Source organism: Empidonax traillii, unplaced genomic scaffold (assembly GCF_003031625.1).
Source record: "Empidonax traillii isolate 1590-97213 ecotype Southwest subspecies unplaced genomic scaffold, ASM303162v1 scaffold419:size1009643, whole genome shotgun sequence".
Taxonomy (NCBI): Eukaryota; Metazoa; Chordata; class Aves; order Passeriformes; family Tyrannidae; genus Empidonax; species Empidonax traillii.
The window spans coordinates 532030-549193 of NW_020955612.1; the positions used below are offsets into that span (position 1 = coordinate 532030).

At 41.4% G+C, this 17164-nt stretch overlaps 1 protein-coding gene across 14 annotated transcripts in view; it reads left to right on the plus strand.

The window, feature by feature from the left end:
• Positions 1–17164, plus strand: part of CEP350 (centrosomal protein 350) — a 73107-nt gene that overhangs the window by 31801 nt on the left and 24142 nt on the right. For 8 of the 14 annotated variants that reach the window (XR_003572416.1, XM_027894189.1, XM_027894199.1 and 5 more), the window contains 12 exons: positions 685–857; positions 1189–1308; positions 1764–1930; positions 2440–2636; positions 3178–3362; positions 4305–4392; positions 4732–4878; positions 5642–5799; positions 8860–8982; positions 12543–12742; positions 14467–14678; positions 15880–16024. Coding sequence is in view for 13 of the 14 variants with exons in the window: in XM_027894189.1 (XP_027749990.1) it covers positions 685–857; positions 1189–1308; positions 1764–1930; positions 2440–2636; positions 3178–3362; positions 4305–4392; positions 4732–4878; positions 5642–5799; positions 8860–8982; positions 12543–12742; positions 14467–14678; positions 15880–16024 (1915 nt within the window). In the remaining variant the exon portion in view is untranslated. The remainder of the gene's footprint in view (positions 1–684; positions 858–1188; positions 1309–1763; positions 1931–2439; positions 2637–3177; positions 3363–4304; positions 4393–4731; positions 4879–5641; positions 5800–8859; positions 8983–12542; positions 12743–14466; positions 14679–15879; positions 16025–17164) is intronic. The other 6 variants (XM_027894194.1, XM_027894196.1, XM_027894197.1 and 3 more) reach the window with 3 other exon arrangements.

The following is a 17164-nucleotide window of genomic DNA, read 5'->3' on the forward strand; positions in this document are numbered from 1 at the left end:
ACTGATATATTCTGGGCTCTGCCAAATATGTGAAGTTTAAATAATTTTTGAGTAGAAAAGAATGGGTTGAAGGAGTAGAAAAGCTCAGGCATCTCAAGTACCTGCAGCCTATTGGTCCCTGACAGTAGGTAGTGAAGTCAAAAAAACCATTTGTACTTTGTAGTGATGAAGTGGATGAAACCAACTAAGAAACAAGGCAGAAGAAACAGAGACAGCTTTTATTTTTTTCTAGGGTTTTAAATCTTTTCAAGTCTTGCTGTAAGTGTGAAATCTGAGCAAAGAGAGGCTGGTGGAGAGAGCATGACCTGGTCAGTGATGGAGGGCCAGCAGGGTAGCTTTTCCATCCCCGCTCACAGGTGACTCCTGTTGAACAGCCATTAATTGTAACTGAAATGCAGCAATGGAAATGCCTCTCACCAATGTGCTGGGAATATTTTTGGATGTACACTGTTATTTATTATGTATAAAGGAATAGAGTATGGAGGAATAAGCATCCACAGAGCCACGTGCACCTGCACAACCACAAGCGACACGCATGCAACGACGAACCATCCTAAACACGTCTCACACAGTTGTTCAGTAAATCACTAAATTGCCTGCCAGAAATTACTATTTTCTCTTTCAGAAACATTTTGATGCTGTGATAAACTCATTGTATATTGCCTTGTTCTTCACTGTGCTCAGATGGCAGAGTTAGCTCGGAGCCAGCCCTCGGATCCTGTCAGTGCCCCAGCTGCTCCCGTCGCCACCTTGTTTGACCACCAGCGGCAGCATCACTCGGAGTTCATGAAACAGCTGAGGGCCCGAGCTGATACAAACAGGTTTTGCTTAATGTTTCGTATCTTGGGAAGGGGGAAGTAAGATTTGTTACCTTTTCCTTCACCTATTCTTGCATCAAATCCTAAGGTGTCATGATGAGTGAGCATTTAAGAAGAACTTGGATTCCATCTTTATGCCCTTAATAGCTTACACCGAAGGTGACATTACTGGTTCTGTGAAGCTCTGTATAAAAGAGTAAAAAAAGATGACCTAAATGTTTTGTGGGATGGTTTAACTAGTTTAAGCTTTAAGTGATCTTTTAGCAGAAATTTTAGCTACTACTTCTAGTAAACTGAAAAGCTTGGGAAACTGTATTACTCCTTGGTTTAAGGCAATGCAGATTTACCCAAAAATATTTCCCTTTCTTAGGAAATGTGAGTCTGGTGCTATATCACAAGGTAAAGAGGAGACAGGTGATTCAAAACAGATGTACTCAGCAATGTTTGATAGTTATTCAGAGTCCTCAAGATCAAAGGTTCATGATCAGAGGTAAGAAGCTCCTTATTTCCTGTTTATTTACCTGATCTAGTTGGGTCTCAAAAAATTTCTCACAGCCCTTCTCTGGTCCTGACCAACTGGAGCAATTTTGGCCTCTGTAGTCCTTTTGACTTCTAAACCAGTATTGCTTTCTTGCTCATCCTTACAAACACTGCAAGGAGAGATGTTTGCAATCGTTTATCATCAGTACTCACTGATGAGCAGGGGTTGTGCATACCTTCAAACCATTTGGGTTTTAAGGTAGAATAACAAGTCCCACTGTCAATCAGCAGCTTGATGATGCCTGGAATTTCAAAGCAGCCAAGCTGCATTTTGAAAACAAACCTAAACCCGCTGTATATTGATTATGGCTAGAATTTTAATCACGGTATGTACAGTAGCAATGTAATAAAATATTCTGAAATGTGCGAAGTAATTTAAAAAAAAATTCTCCTTTGATAACACAGTAGCACCAGCAGCCGCCAGGAGAGCCCTTCAGCTCCATCCTCCAAGGAGGTTGAGAAGAAGCTTTCCCGCCGTGAGAAGATAACCAGCAGCATTGAAGACCAGGCTCACACTGGCGCAGATGATTCCTTGCCCAGCGACAGCGTTTTATCCCTGCCGGATGAGAAAGGTTGGTTGTACTGTTTGCATGTGATGGGTCTGAAGGGGGAAGGAGGAAGGTGCAGAATCAGTTTCTGAAACAAATGAGGGAATGTGTGTCAGGAAAGCTAAACACCAGGTGAATTGTAGTCTCTTAAGAGGTAACAAAGGATGACACACTGAGATGGGAATCTTGGAGATTCTGCATGTGAGAGTGATCCTGCATTCTGCAGTGCTAGCTGAGCTGGATGTTCGCTTGCTGAACCTGCAGGCTGAATGCCAAATGTTTCAGCACCCCCAGAAATGGGTTTATACCTGTGTTCAGAAGTCTGTTAGGTCTTTTGAAGCTGCATGACAGTATTTCATGATGATGTTCTGTAATTCAAAAATCACTGTTTCCTAAACACATTTTTCTGCATTAAAGTAGTTATCTCCCTTGCTTTCCTGCCCCCATCACTTGACTGGGGTGAGACAGAGTTAAAACTGCATTCGTGGTACATACCTGATTATGTGAAGACAATTCCCTGATTTCTCCCTCAGATTCTGCTTCTGTTGCAACAGAGTATTCCCTGAAATTTGATGAGTCCATGACAGAAGATGAGATTGAAGAAAAATCTTTTCGGTCTTTGCTGCCCTCTGAGAGTCATCGCAGGAATAACTTGGAGAAGAAGCGGGGTAGTCGAGATGATTCTGACGAGGAAGTGTCCCCAGAAAAAACAGCTCTGTCATCTATCAAGGTAGGTCAAGCAACCACGGTTAAATTAAATAAACTGAGCTGAAACGGTTGAGCTGATGAGCTTCAAGTGAGCTGTTCTTAGTTGTGTTTGCAAGCTTTAGGGTTCCTTTCCTCCCTGTGGTTCTTTGGGCATCCCAAAACAGAGAGATGTATGAATCATGCTGTATGTCACTGTTGTGTGTGTGTTAAGTGTGATGACTTATGGAACAGTCCATCCAGGCCTCTACCTTGTGGCTTTGGAGAAGAGGAGTGACTTTTTGAGGTGGGTTATAAAAGCCCAGTGGATTAAGTCCTCCTCCTATGCCAACACACAGCTAGGAAATACAAGAGGATGGCTCATCTCTGTGGTCGAAGCAGGGACCTCCCAAAAGTGTCACACAGTCCAGGGCTGGTCTGCACAAAGCTTAGAGTAAAAACAGCTTCTCTTCCTACATCTGGTTTTGTGTGTGTCTGCATCAGTATATACACACACACTTTGTAATTGAAAAAAGCCTTGGCATTTCTGTGTTACCAAATCATGGCAAATTTGTCTTGCCTTCTAGGAGCTAAGCATGCCATTCTCAGGGGGGCAGGACAGTTTCTCCAAGTTTACCATGGAGATGGTGAGGCAGTACATGAAGGAGGAGGAAATGCGAGCAGCTCATCAGTCCTCTCTGCTTCGGCTCCGGGAGAAGGCTCTGAAAGAGAAGACCAAAGCTGAACTTGCCTGGCTGGAGCACCAGAAGAAGTAAGACAGCTCTGAATATATGTTATTGCTGACTGACCATTTCCTTGTACTTTTGAAGGTTTTGTTTCCACCTCACTCCTCCCTTACTAAGTATCAGTGGTTGAATTAGTCTTCTGACGTCGGTATCTATAGAAGTGTTATTGGGACTTGGGAAGAGCAGGGCCCAGTTTATAAGTGTGCTTTGATGTTTACATTGCATGTGGTTTGTATAAAAGAGCGTTTCACCTAAACAGTAGAATATCAGATGTGTAATGTCAGTCAGAGAAGGTAGTTGCCAACAGTTAATCTACAAATCTTAGTTCTGGAAGGTATAAAACTGTCCAACAGTTCAACCTTTCTTTGCTTGATGGTTATCTAAGGTAATTTTTGTTGACTCAGGCTACATTTTGGGAATTGGGATACATGTTGTAATTAATGATTTGTTTCCAGCCTAACATATGCTTTGCTCTGGAATGCCAGTTGAAGTACCCAGTGACACTTCTAATCAGTGGTGGCCAGATTTAATTGGTAATACTTTTCTGTGTTCTCTCTCTGCATGAGAGTACCATTGTGCATCAGACATCATCTGCCAATCTCTTGTCACTGTGGGTTTGACAAAGGATTGTGAGGTGTGGTGTCCTTCTGTTTGCCTTTCTCAAAGGGTGAGCCAGCTGCCTCTCAGGGCTTCTGCCCTGAGATTCATGTGAGATCTCCTGTGACCTGCACTGGCCCTTTAACTGCATCTGTCCAACTAAATTATTTCACTATAGAGCTTGTCAGGGATTATTAAGCACAGCCCTATACCCTTCTGCAGGTTAGGAAAAGGAAACTTTTTTTTTTTTCCCACTTAAAAGAGTAAAAGGCCCGTTGTGCACTTTTTTTCTTATTACTTAAGATAACTTTATAATAATAAAGAATAATAATTTATTTATAACTTTATTCTTTCTTCCAATCTGTTTGCAGGCACCTGCGAGACAAGGGAGAGGATGATAAGATGCCTCCTATTCGAAAGAGGCAGCGTGGTCTGCTGTTGAGATTACAGCAGGAAAAGGTAATTGCCTTCTCCTGTTGAAACTCCTGTATATCCATTAAATGTTTCAGACACTGTAAAAGCTAAGAATTCAGAAAACTCCATACCAGCTTTTGGTTAGGGAGCTGGCCATATTTCTTACCTGTGAGTTTTATTTGCATTTTGTTCGTATTCAACAGGCCCTTCTGTGTCTGTAATCTCATTGGTTGAGACTTTGAGGTGTTAATTTATTAATTAATCTCCATTCCAAACATTACATTTGTCATTACAACCCCCCAGCAAGGGCACTGTGGCCGTTTTGAGCGTGTTCTTGAGAGGGGTCTGCCACGATTCTTACACTTAATCTTTTCCATCTAAAAGGCAGAAATTAAGCGTCTCCAAGAGGCCAACAAGGCTGCTCGGAAGGAGAGACAGCTGATCCTCAAACAGCAGGCAGAAATAGAGAGGATCCGCCAGACTACCATGAAACTGCAGGAAAAACTGAAGTCTGCAGGAGAAAACAAGCTGGTGAGTGCCCAGCACAGAAGCTGCAGTCTTCCCTCTTCGGCCATGCACTTTCAGGAGTGGAAAGCTGCAGTACTGTCACCTGGAAATTTTGTCTGCCTCAAATGGTCTCACCCTCTTTATCTCAGTGTTTAGTTTCTTTAGAGCATTGTTTAAGGAAATGCCTTTGGAGAAGTTACGAAATGTTTTAACTGGGAACTAGATGCTTTTGTTAATTCTCAAGCTGAACTAGTGACTTTGGGAATTACAGGTTTTTGATGCTCAGGTCCCTCAGGATTTTATTTTTGTTTGATAACTTGTCAGACCCCAAAGTACTAAATATAGGCAGTAAACTCAAAACTTGCTGCTTTGTGGGTGTATTAGTGTCATTGCACTTAAGTTTCTTGTATCTGCTTTACAAGGCAGCAAGATTGGATTTTGGTTATTGGCTGCCTCCTCACAATATGCTGAGGAGACATAAGTTTAATGGTAGTAATATAGAAAGGATTAATTTCCTGTTTGGGTAACTGAATCCTGGTGTGTTTTTTTGTTGTCAATACCATCAGGAGAGAACTTAAATGATGAAGACAAAGGGTATATTAAAAAGCTTTGTGTCAAATAAAAATGAGGTGGGAAACTGAAGTTAAATCTGCAGGTAGACAGACTTACCTGAGGCAGTATTTGATGTATCCGGCGAGAAGTAAGAGAAATTAACACAATTTTTACAAGATTTTGGGATATTCTTACTTTTAAAGTTGGATTTTTTTTTTTAAACACTGAATTGCAGGAGCTCCACAGTGAGGATGACATCAAGCAGAGCAATGGTTCCAGTCCGCTCCCGACTGATGCAGAGACACGCAGCCCTTCCCCCATCTCCATCTCCAGCAGTGAGACCAGCAGCATCATGCAGAAGCTCAAAAAGATGCGCAGCAGAATGGATGAAAAGTAACTCTATTTTTTTTTTTTTTGCTTTGCTATTTTAATAGAACAAGTTGGTTTTTGGCCCGCATCTGCACTAAAAATGGCCATTGATTAGAGAAATTACTGGCATTGTTATCACATACGCTTCGATCTGAATTGCCTGCAAAATAGCTGATTAGAAGCATGAATAAAACTGTATTAATCTTTGAATACAATAATTTAAAGGCTACAGCTCTTGCATGAACACTGACATTTATGCATTGTTAGCTGGCAGACCATGTGGTCAAGGTTTTATTGTAGATTACTGGTTTTAATATTCTTTGACTCGATAAGAGTTGGTAAAAGCACATCAGTTTAAGAGCTTTTGATGTTTGTAGGTACAAGGAACATGGACGGGCTCCAACTTCATGGTACAGCTTGTCAGAATTTCTCTTGCAATAAGAAACCTGAAGGCAAATGGTCAAAATGGTGCCTGTGTTTTATATCTTGTCTTTTATTTTAAGGGGGAAGACCATGGAGTGAGAATCTGGAATTAGAGCATCAATTTTATTTTGGGTTGAACCATGTTACAATAGCAGTAGTCTTATGCAAAAACCAGTAACTTGAGTTTGAGATCTGACTGAAAGACACTGAGCTTGCCAGACATGAGATTTCCATCTTATTATCCAGCTGCTGAATTTTAATTTTGATTGCGTTAAAATCAGCTAGGCATGAATTCTCTAGGTTTTTCTTTATGAATGGAGGTGGTATGTATGTGACTGAGAGGACAGGCAGTTAATAAGAGCTTTCTTTCCCTTCTATGTGGTTCACAGATTGAAAAAATGTTGAAAATGGTTGTTAGATGTCAGAGGAAATAGTGAAGTGTATATGTACACTCCCTGGGTCTGAAAACCAAGAATGAATCTCTTGATTTCACCTGTTAAATTGTTTTAGATAAAAATCGTTTCTACATCAAAGAATTACTTTGTACTAAACCTTACAAATGCTTTATTGGCCTGTGCTCATTAGTTTGAAGCAATTAGTATCTTTTGAGGCTGGTAAATGGCTTAGGTGGGGACTTGAGAAGCACGTGTGCTGTAGGCCATGCTGAATTCTAGGGTTTCAAGAAAGCAAGTTTTACCTTCTGATCCTATTTTTGTGTTAAGGGAGGGTCTTTATCCTAATTTTTTTCCACTCAAGATTCAATAAATTTCAAGTGGTAACAAAAAGCCATGCTGCAGCTTATGAATTTTGAAATATAGTATTAATAGCAAAAGAGATGACAAATACACTTGTAGATTCAAGACTTCCTTTGCTACTTTTTATCAGGTAGTGATGTTGTCAGTGCTGTTTTTGAAATCTTTTTTTCCCAGGTACCTTCATTTCTAAGTAACACTTTATGATTGCAGAAGGAATCACATATTGATAATTGTTATTCTTACAAGGGACAGTAATAGACATAAAGTATGATCTGCCCTTAAAGATATTTCAATCATCAGTTGTTTATTATCTTCTGTGTTTGAAAATAATTGCTCACCTGGAGAATACTTTTCAAAGCTGAATAAGCAGGATTTGAGCTGAAACAATTGCTTGAGGCAGAACGAGTGGAAATTGTGTGTGATGTGATGTATGTAGTCATGTATTTTTGTTTTTGTGGGTTTGTCTTGTGTTGCTGTATTCATTCAAAGGAGGAATTATTTTGTGCAAGCATAAATGACTCTCTGAAACTTGATCTTCCTCATTGTATGGCTTTTTGCACCCCGTTGGCAGGTGTTTTGACTGAAAAAGGGTGCCAGCTTTGCATCTTTTTCAGTGTCCTTATTTGTAAAACACATAATATTAATAGAGTGAGGCACTTGCTTTGAGGCATAATGGTAGGAAGCTGCCATTTGAGGGGAACCCACCAGGCTGTGAAATAGGGCAAAAGGAAAAAGCTGAATGATGAATACTAAAGGAAGCAGAGGAAGGAATTGGGAAAGCCTGCTATGCTGGATTTTCTGTGCTCCACAGCAAGGTGGAAATCCTTTGGCTTCCTTACTTAGGAGGCAGCTTTAATAATTTGTCTTCTACGAGAAGGGGAATGAAAGAATAGTTCTGTTTTACTTTTAACCCGTGAGTCTGTGTAGCCTGCATGTGAACAGGAGCATGCTCTGTCAAAGACAATTAACCACTTTCCCCTGGCTTTCCTTGCATATGCAACTTCAGTGATGACCAGTGCAATAACTAACTAAATGCTCATTTTCTTTTGCTTTTCCTTAGTATGCCTCTTAGCTTGCGTTGTAGTTGGTAGAGCTAACTGGAGCATGGTATTTTTCTATAAATTTGATAATTCATTAGGAATTAGCTTAAAATGGTAATACTTTTAAGAAATACCATTTTAAGCTCAGCCGTAAGTTTATGTAGATTTTGTTGCAAACAGTAGGCCTTACCTTTCTGCAGTTAGTACTTCAAATGAAATATAGGAGTATCCTGAGACCAACTCTGTACTTTGTTGCAAAATACCCCAATTAGCAGCTAGAATGTGAATTACACTTACATCTCAGACTTTTCCCGGAACTGCTCATGGTTTGGAAATGCATTATTTAATCTCCTTTTTTTTTTTTTTTTTTTTTTTTTTTTTTTTTTTTGGCTCTTTCACTGGTGCTTACCTTTGTAGAAATAATTTTACTGAGGTTTCGCCAGGTGAATGAAAACGTGTTTAAAGTTTCAGACCAGCAAAGTTGTTGATATTGCAAAACCAGCATGTTATTTAATACTAATACCCTCTATCAACAGGATAGTAGGAGGAAAGATTGGGTTGAGATGTGTTAACTGGTGCATGTGGAATTCTGCATCAAAGTAATAAAACTCCTTCCAAAATTTAAAGAAAAATACAGCAGTGTGAGAAAAACTTGCCTTTCATTAACAGAAAACAAAGTGTTACAAATGTATGTTCTATAACCTTCTGCATAACAGTGTATAGTTTTTCTACTGCAGATGTTGGGTATTAACTATACAATGTTAAATGCAATTAATTTTGAAGTTCTTTGCTAGATGCTATCCTTTTCTCATTCTTTCTGGCTTTATTGCTATCTTAGTTTTAAACTCTTCCTCCTTATTTTGTAGACACTGCTCTCCTGTTCACTACTTCTTCTCTGTCTTTACGTCTCACCACTGGGCCTCTCTCAGTGTCTGTTTTCCCAACCTCCACCCCAAATTCCAGCTGTATATCTACAACCAATTGGTCAGGTAACTGTATATTTCTCAAGTGATAGACTCTTTGATAGAGCATGCTCTGTTCAATCCTGGAGAGTCCAGAGGTTCTTCAGCAGAGGACGTGTTTGACGCTGGCCCCTCACTGTTTCCAGAGTTTATCAGACACGGGCAGGGCAATGAGTCCACCCTCAGCAGCTTTGCACCAAGCTGAGTGTGCCTTGATTCACTGCAGGGAAGGGATCCCATCCAGAGGGACCTGGACAGGCTTGAGGAATGTGCCAGTGTGACCTTCATTGAAGGTCAGCAAGGCCAGGTGCAAGGTCAGGGCAATCAATCCAGGCTGGGGGATGAATGGATTGAGAGCAGTTCTTCAGAGAAGGGACCCTGGGGATGCTGGTGGACCAAAAACTTGGATATGACCCAGCAATGTGCACTTGCAGCCTGGAAAACCAGCTGTATTCTGGGCTGCATGGAAAGGCGGGGCAGTAGGTGATTCTCCCCCTTGCTCTGCCCTGGTGGGACCCCACCTGGAGTCCTGTGTCCAGCTCGGGGATCCCCAGGGCTGTAAAGACATGGACCTGTTGGAGCAGGTCTGGAGGAGGCCACAGAAAAAATCAAAGAGAGGAAAAGCTGAGAAAGTGGAGGTTGTTCAGTCTGGAGAAGAGAAGCACCAGGGAGTGCCTGGAGCCTGTTCAAGATATAAAATGGGGCTATAAGAAAAATTGAGAGAAACTTTTTACCAAGGCCTGTAGTGACAGGGCAAGGGGTAACAGCTTTAGAGTGAGGGGGTAGATCTAGATTAAACAGAAGGAAGAAATTCTTCCCTGTAAGGGTGGTGAGGCCCTGGCACAGGTTGCCCAGAGAAGCTGTGGCTGCCCCATCCCTGGAATTGTTCAAGGCCAGGTTGGATGGGGCTCTGAGCAACCTGGGATAGTAAAGGAGTCCCATGGTAGAGGGGTAGAACAAGGTGATCTTTAAGGTCCCTTTTAACCCAAGCCACTCTAGGATTCTAATCTCTTACTCCCACTGTGTTCTGAGTGGCACACAGACAATTCACTTTGCTCCCACTGTCTGGTTGCCACTTCAGAACAGCTGCTGAAACCAAACAGTTTGAGCTTTAAAGCTTAGATGAAAATATACAAGTACGGGTTAGAGCAGCAGGGTTATGTTTCCAGGTTAATATTTGAAATGCATGGATAAAATGTGTGATGTTAGCACAGAGAAACAGTGAGACTTTGAAATCATGCTGCTGTAATCTGATTTCTGCTGCTGCTTCTTTGCTCCCCCACATTTCCAGCTGCATAGATGCCACATGTGCTTTTGCATTTTTTTTTTTTCTGCTTTTGAGGATGAGTGTGTACCCTTGGTGTTGGAACTGGAACCCCCTAGACTGTAGTAAATATTAAAGCAGTGTATGTGCCACCTTATGGGTCTGTCCTTTTAAACCCCAGGGTTATAAAAGGGTCTGCATCTTTGGCCAAGCTGCTTTGATCCTCCTCTTCTTGTAGGTTTTTTTGTTGGAATCTTTCTCTCCCATCACTTCTGTTGATTCATCTTTCTTATTCAGTAGTCCTTGTGTGGTAATTCTTTTCATGGTAATTTCATTAATTATTCTCCTGTTTGTGATGGTCTAGGTTAATTCATTTGACATCTGCTTTTAAGGAGTCCTGCTCCTTTGAATCCATTTATTTCAACCTTTCTCTTGCATTTTATTTCAACTGGATTTGCCTTCCTCAAGATCCAGTGTGAAGATCCAAACTTTCTGATGAAATCAAACAGTGGGTGAAGGAAGAAGACAAAGTTGCCTTTTGCACTGAGATCATTGTGATAATGACCTCCATAAGGAGTTCCAAATACATGATCTGCTGGGCTAACTGGAACTGATGTGTGTCTGAGAGTAAGAGTGGATAAATCTGATAGAGCTGCTGAAAGTCACAAGATAATCATGACTGTCCCTGTCATGTTTGTAATGCAATTACTGTTGGTAGTCTGCATTCTTAATGATACCAACCTGTCAGTTTTGCCTAAGAGTGAACTATGTTTGTTGTTTGTCTATAGGAAGTGATGAAATAATGCACAAACTCATGGAATCTGCCAGCTTGAAGGTGGCAGATGTTCCAGACACTCTGAGGTTGCTTCTGTTTTTCACCTGCTCTTGTTTTGACCATCAGAAAGAAGATTGTGAGCAAGTCTTACTGGCTTCTGCAACTTTTATCTTCACATCATCTCTTGTTCTCTTTGTCTGAATCTGTTTTAGAGAAAGATGCCTCTGAATCTTAACCTGTCTGATCAACTGCCAGCTCACTTTTCCAGGGAACAGAACAGAGCAAACAAGAAATATCCCTGAGGAGATGAGACCTGTAGATTAGCCAGTCGACCATTCCAGTCTCTGTAAATAAAAGGGTTTTTTGAAACATGAGGGATTAAAAAGCACAAATGAGAGGATCTGCTTTGCAACTTAAAAACTTTGATGCTAAATGTGTGGGATGGCTTGAAAACTACAAATTACAAAGGCATTTACAAATCAAAGTATCCCAGGTCTTTGAAGATTGCCTTTTATGGCACCACACCTTCTGTACTAGTGACAAACTCTCTCTGGCTGGCAAAACATGTATTTTCTACAGAGTGATTCTATGACATCTTAAAACTGTCAGTTATAGGAGATGAATGGATTGATAGACACACTTCTCACATTCTTAGCATGTCAGAGGAAGTGTGTGCAGGTTATGTTGAACTTGCTTCCGTTCAAATGCTGTGGTCTTTGGTTACTTCCATGTTCAGAAATAAGACAGGAGCTAGCAAAGACAACTGGTGTGTGCGCACAAACCTGTTCATAGCTACAAAGTTCCGTGAGACTTCCCTAATTTCTAAGGTTTCATGGATCACCTAAGAACTTGTCAGAAAGAAAATATCTGCTAACTTTCAGCAAGAGCTTTACTTTTTATCTGTTCTTAAACTAGCAGCCAGGGATGTTAGTAGCTGGTAAGAAACAGTCCTGCATTCTTATTCTCTTGATGCTGTCAGCTCACAATTAACATTCCAAGTGTGGCAATCCACAGAGATGATGTTGAAAGGAAGAAGTATTAAAGCTCCAGTAATTCAGGGGAACTATTAATACAGAATCACCTTCTCTTATAATTAACCTATTTGGAAAGAACTGTGGGGCAAATGAGGTTACAATTTGTCTGTCATTGGGGTCAGTAAAAAGGTTCATTTTTCCAACAGTCAGTGCTTTCTAGAGGGTTCCAGTTTAATACCACCGGTACTTTTCATGTCCTGAAATTGGGAGCTTCCTCTGTTCATTTTAGTGAATAGTTTGTAGCACTTTTAATGATTTTGAAGATTTTTAAAGCGTAAACAGTGTGTTTGCAGTATGATGCAGACTTTGCTTACTGCAGAGGAAAAAAATCTCTTGTCTACTCCTGGGGTTCGTTCAGCAGCACGTCAAAAGTCTGGGAGATAGTGTGGATATTATCCTAGAAAACAAACTGAACAATGACAATTCTGGGCATGGTGGCCACAGAGCATCTGGGTGTTGGGATCTTTGAGCGTGGGGCTGGCTCTTTGCCCATTGTCTTCCCTCTGCCTGCCAGGTTCCTGACGAAGCGGGAACAGAAGCTGATGCAGCGTCGCCAACACGCGGAAGAGTTGCTGGAGTGGAAGCGCCGCCTGGACGCAGAGGAAGCAGAAATACGGCGGATAGAAAAGCAGGCTCTGGCTGCCTGGGACAAAGAGCTGCTCAAAACCAAAATAGCCAAGAAAGAGTTGGGGGATCAGAGAACTGAGCCCAAAGGTAATGGGAAGCAGGGGGAAGTGATGCAAAGGACCAAGAGTGAAGCGTAATTTGACACAGTGTTTGCTCTTTCTTCCTCCCCTGATGTTTTAGTGGTGGTGGTTCTCTGGACACTCTTAGAATCTCAGTTTCTGCACTCTTTACTGCCTTCTGTTGCCTTGTTCTTTTAGCCCTATTTTACACCATAGTGAAAGGTGTATTCCTCCTTTGCTGTGTATCTTCTCAAGTGAACAGCACAGCATTAGCCCACCGGTCATTTCTACATGTAATTTAAACTATATTTATGTCGTTAAAGCAGAAATATTGCAACATGGCATGACTTTTTTTCCTGATAGTCTTCTGAACTTATATTAAAACCATTTTCCCCAATGATGAGCAGTGTCTCTCCTTGTCAACCTTAGTACTGTTGGTGAGGATGGCTCCTGTCAGGGGCTGCTTTGCCCTTGTCTTTTGTTTGCAAAAAATTGAAAGCATATTTTTCTTCCCTCTGTCGTTAATGCAACATAACTGTGTGAAATGTGCGGCTGTGCTAAAGTGTGCTGGGATGTAATTACTATGAATTATGCAATTCCCAGGTGTTGGGAGATACAGCTTTACTGTTCTGTGTTAAGTGGACCATACTTTCAGCATGAACCCCAGGGAACTGGATTGCAGTGAGAGAAAATAATCAAACTTCAGGGATTCTCCTCAAAACAATCGATTTTCCCTTTTTCCCCCTCCTTTGCTGAAAGCAGGCAGCACATCCTTTGGATGTGCAAAGAGGATTCAGAATTATGCCCTATTACACTTGTCACTGAAAAGAGTCATGTGGATTTCAGGCATTGTAAGGCATTTTAAATGATGATTTATGTATGAGTCAGTAAGTTCCAGTGAACAAAAATTCAGCATGAATGCTGCATTCTCATCAATATTTGAGAAAATACACCCACTTTCTATTAATTGTATCTACTGGTAAGCATTGAAGCCCAGACCTGCTTCAGAAGTTGTTCCTTTTTCCCAGCCTTTGCCCAAACATTGAATAGTTCTCCACGGCTGCCTCAGTAATGCTGTGACTCCTGAGGAATTTCGTAAACAGGAATATTGAAACCCCAACTTATTATTTTGCTTGTTGCCATTTGAGAGACTCATGATGAAATCATAACATTAAAATGTTTTCTGCAGCTACTGTAAAGGAAGCAATCAATTCTAAATTCAAGATCTGGCTTGCAGATTATATGCTCCTCCATGACTTCTTCAGACTAATAGTGGCTCTTGCTGGTGTATGGGCAACTGGAAGGACTGGTTTCCCTAATAATCTTTTTGGAGTATGTTGTCTGGAAAATGGTAGAATATCCTGAAAACCTCCACATTCTGGATATTCAGCAATCACTGAGAATGTGAGGCAGTTATCCCAGAATCATTTGGGTCGGAAAAGAATTTTGAGTTCGAGTCCAGCCTCTGATCACCACCCTGTCAACTCCAGCATGGCACTAAGTGCCCCGTCCAGTCGTTTCTCCAACACAAATCATAGTTTTAACTTGCTGTTAAACATGCTTATTCTTTCTAAATATTCCAATATCGGTGTCTAGGTGAGTGAAATAATGCTTATTTGACATGGATTGCTAGCAGTTAATACTTTATATGCAGGCAGCATATAAAGTATGCCTTCAGTCTTATGCCTTCAGCCTCTGCCTACAAAATGGTGCAAGTTCTTACGTGCTTTGTTTTTTCTCGTTAACCCTCAGAAACTGCTAGTGAAGAAGAGTCTCCAGTGCCTTCTTGCTCTCATCGGAACAGTGAAAGCTCTATCCCAGAAGATCTTGGCAGTCTGCCTGCTGAGTCTGTCCCATCAGAGCCCATGGGCCATGGGCAGCTGGAAAGCCCAGATCAGAGTACAGTTAATGAAGAAATGGTTTATTCTGAGGAGTTCAAGTCCTCTACCTCTCCTGGCAAACTTGTGAGTGAGCTTTTCTGCTGTGTGTACTCCTGCACCGGGTAAGGGATGTCAGAGGAGTAGTCAGTACAGCCATCCCAGCTGCAAAGCAGAGATTACCAACTAAATCTGTTCTCTGGGTTTGTGATACCATTTCGCATTCCTGTGAGGAATCATTGCGATCAGACACATCCTTTGAAGTCTTGAGGAAAAATTGCTTCCGCACACTTTAGGTATTTTTTTAACTTGTGGGAGCTCTTGCAAAACGTTTTGCGTACGTCCCGTCGGTATGCAGTGTTGAGTGGTGGAACACTGACCCAGTTTGCCAGTGTGAATTAGCTTAGGGGAGCTTATTGCCATTGTATAAATTCTTTGAGGCCATGGAAACCGTGCTCTGTATTTCTGCTTTGCCTTATTTGCTTATTTGTATCCCAAAGTATAGCTACAGGACGAAGAACTGTGCTGTAACCTCGTTTGGGTTTCATTCTATGTCTGCTTGCTGCTGAATTCTGCCTTCGTTGTTCCATTCCAAATGTTACTTATACTTGGATGATAATTTTGATGAATTTCCTCCCGATAACTTTGCTCAGTGCTCAACAAGACAGAAAATGCAGTGTCTGTGGGGTAAAAAAACCCTCTCATCTAGACTTATTCTAAATACTTTCTTGGGAAATTTGATGAGGAGATAGGGAGGTCAAATGTCTGATACGTGCCAGAAGGTTATGTTCAGGGTGTGTGAGAGATTTGTGGGATAATTGAACCATTAAAGCAGCATTTTGGAAGAGTATTTGCTCTTTGTATTTTTTTTTGCCTGGCCTCAGAGAAATGTTGTTTCACTGATTTTAAAATGACATTTTGCACCCCTTACATGAAATGGTCCTTTTGATTTAATTAATATATTTCCTAGGAGTTCTTATTGCCCTGGTTGTTACCAAATAAGATGACACCAATGTATTGAACACCTGTGAGTCAGAGCCTTGTCAGTTCACTTAGGTGGTAATGGAATAACCTAAACTCAGAGTAAGCAGTCAGCTACTGCTGCTCTTGGTATTTTTGTTTTATTGTCTAGCAAAGATTAAATTCTTCCTAAGATTGTTGTGTAAGTCCCACTGTTTATGAGATTTTTCTCTTGTCATGCTGTTCTTTCCTTGCAAGTGGCTCCTGATGACAGCGATCCTCTCTTTTCAAACTGCAATTACTTATTTATCCTTTTCTTCTCTCCCAGTCTCCTCCCAGAAGCAGTGCACCTGTGTCCAAGCAAGACTCCAGCAAAGGCAGCCACAGAACTGGAGGACAGCCACGTTCCCCCGTGAGGTCTCACCAGACATCTCACAACTGGTCTGATGAATCCTTATCTATGACACAGTCAGGTAAGTGTGATGTCCACTTGGGTTTTAGTTGCTGTTTCAGAGCTTTTGCTTTTAACAGGTAAACTTGAAATGCAGATGTAGATGTAGAGAAGCAGGCAGACGTTCCTAGAAGGTGCCAGGGTTTGGGGTTTGTGGGAATATTTTCCCATTACAATTTTCGTAGCTACAGCTTAAGAAGATCCTAACGTAAGAAGTTCTATACATCATCTCTTCTTCTAGAAGGCAGTGCAGGTTCCTGCAAACAGGTATGAAGAAGGCAAGAGTTAACAGTTAAGGTGGTCCTAGAATTTAAAACCACCTCCTCCTCCTGAGCACAGCCTGGCTCCAGGAGCAGTACAGCTCTGTCCCGTGCCCCTATGGGTGAGCCCCTTGGACCTGCACTGCCTTGGGCGCAATCAGTGAATGGTTCAGGACCTATCTTTTTATTTTTGGAGGAGGGTTTGATCTGTGTGCAGTAAAATAGGATCCAAGATTGCATTTTGAGCTAGAAAGACCTACCATACAGACTCCTTGTGCTCTTTTACCCAGTATCCCAGCTGGCTGCTGGTAAATCTGAGGGAGAGAATACTGGAAGTGAAGTGGTACAGAGCAGCCCTTTCCCTGGTGTGCTTCCAGTCTGTGAGTCATGTGGGTGACAGAACTTCCTGAGCCACCATCATGCACCCTGTTCAGCTCTGAAGTCTGTTCTGACCCTTTCCATGCTTTTAGTCTCTAAAACATCTTGTTTTCCACAGTGCATTTGATACAGCATCACAAAATACTTATTAGCGAGTTGGCTTATTTTTGCTTTTTTTTGCTTATTTGAATCGGTAAGTCTTTGGTGGAGAAAGAATTAGGAGGGTCTGTTGTGTGTAGTGACTGTTGTTTGTGACAGCTGGTTAACTTACTGTGGGAACTGAGTGTGTAACACCTAGGTATTGACACTAAATAACTTGTGTTGGGAGTCTGCCTGGAGAGAATTTGCAGCACAGTGAAGCTTTTCAGCACCTTGATAAAGTTATTTTCAAGCTCTGACTCAGAAGCCATTCAAGGAAGCCATTACGAAATGTAGAGCGAGCAACAGTGATCGTGAAAATAAACTTCTGTAAAGTGAAGTCTCTGCAGTCTTTGGTTTCAAGCACTGAAGAAAGGTGTAAGAGG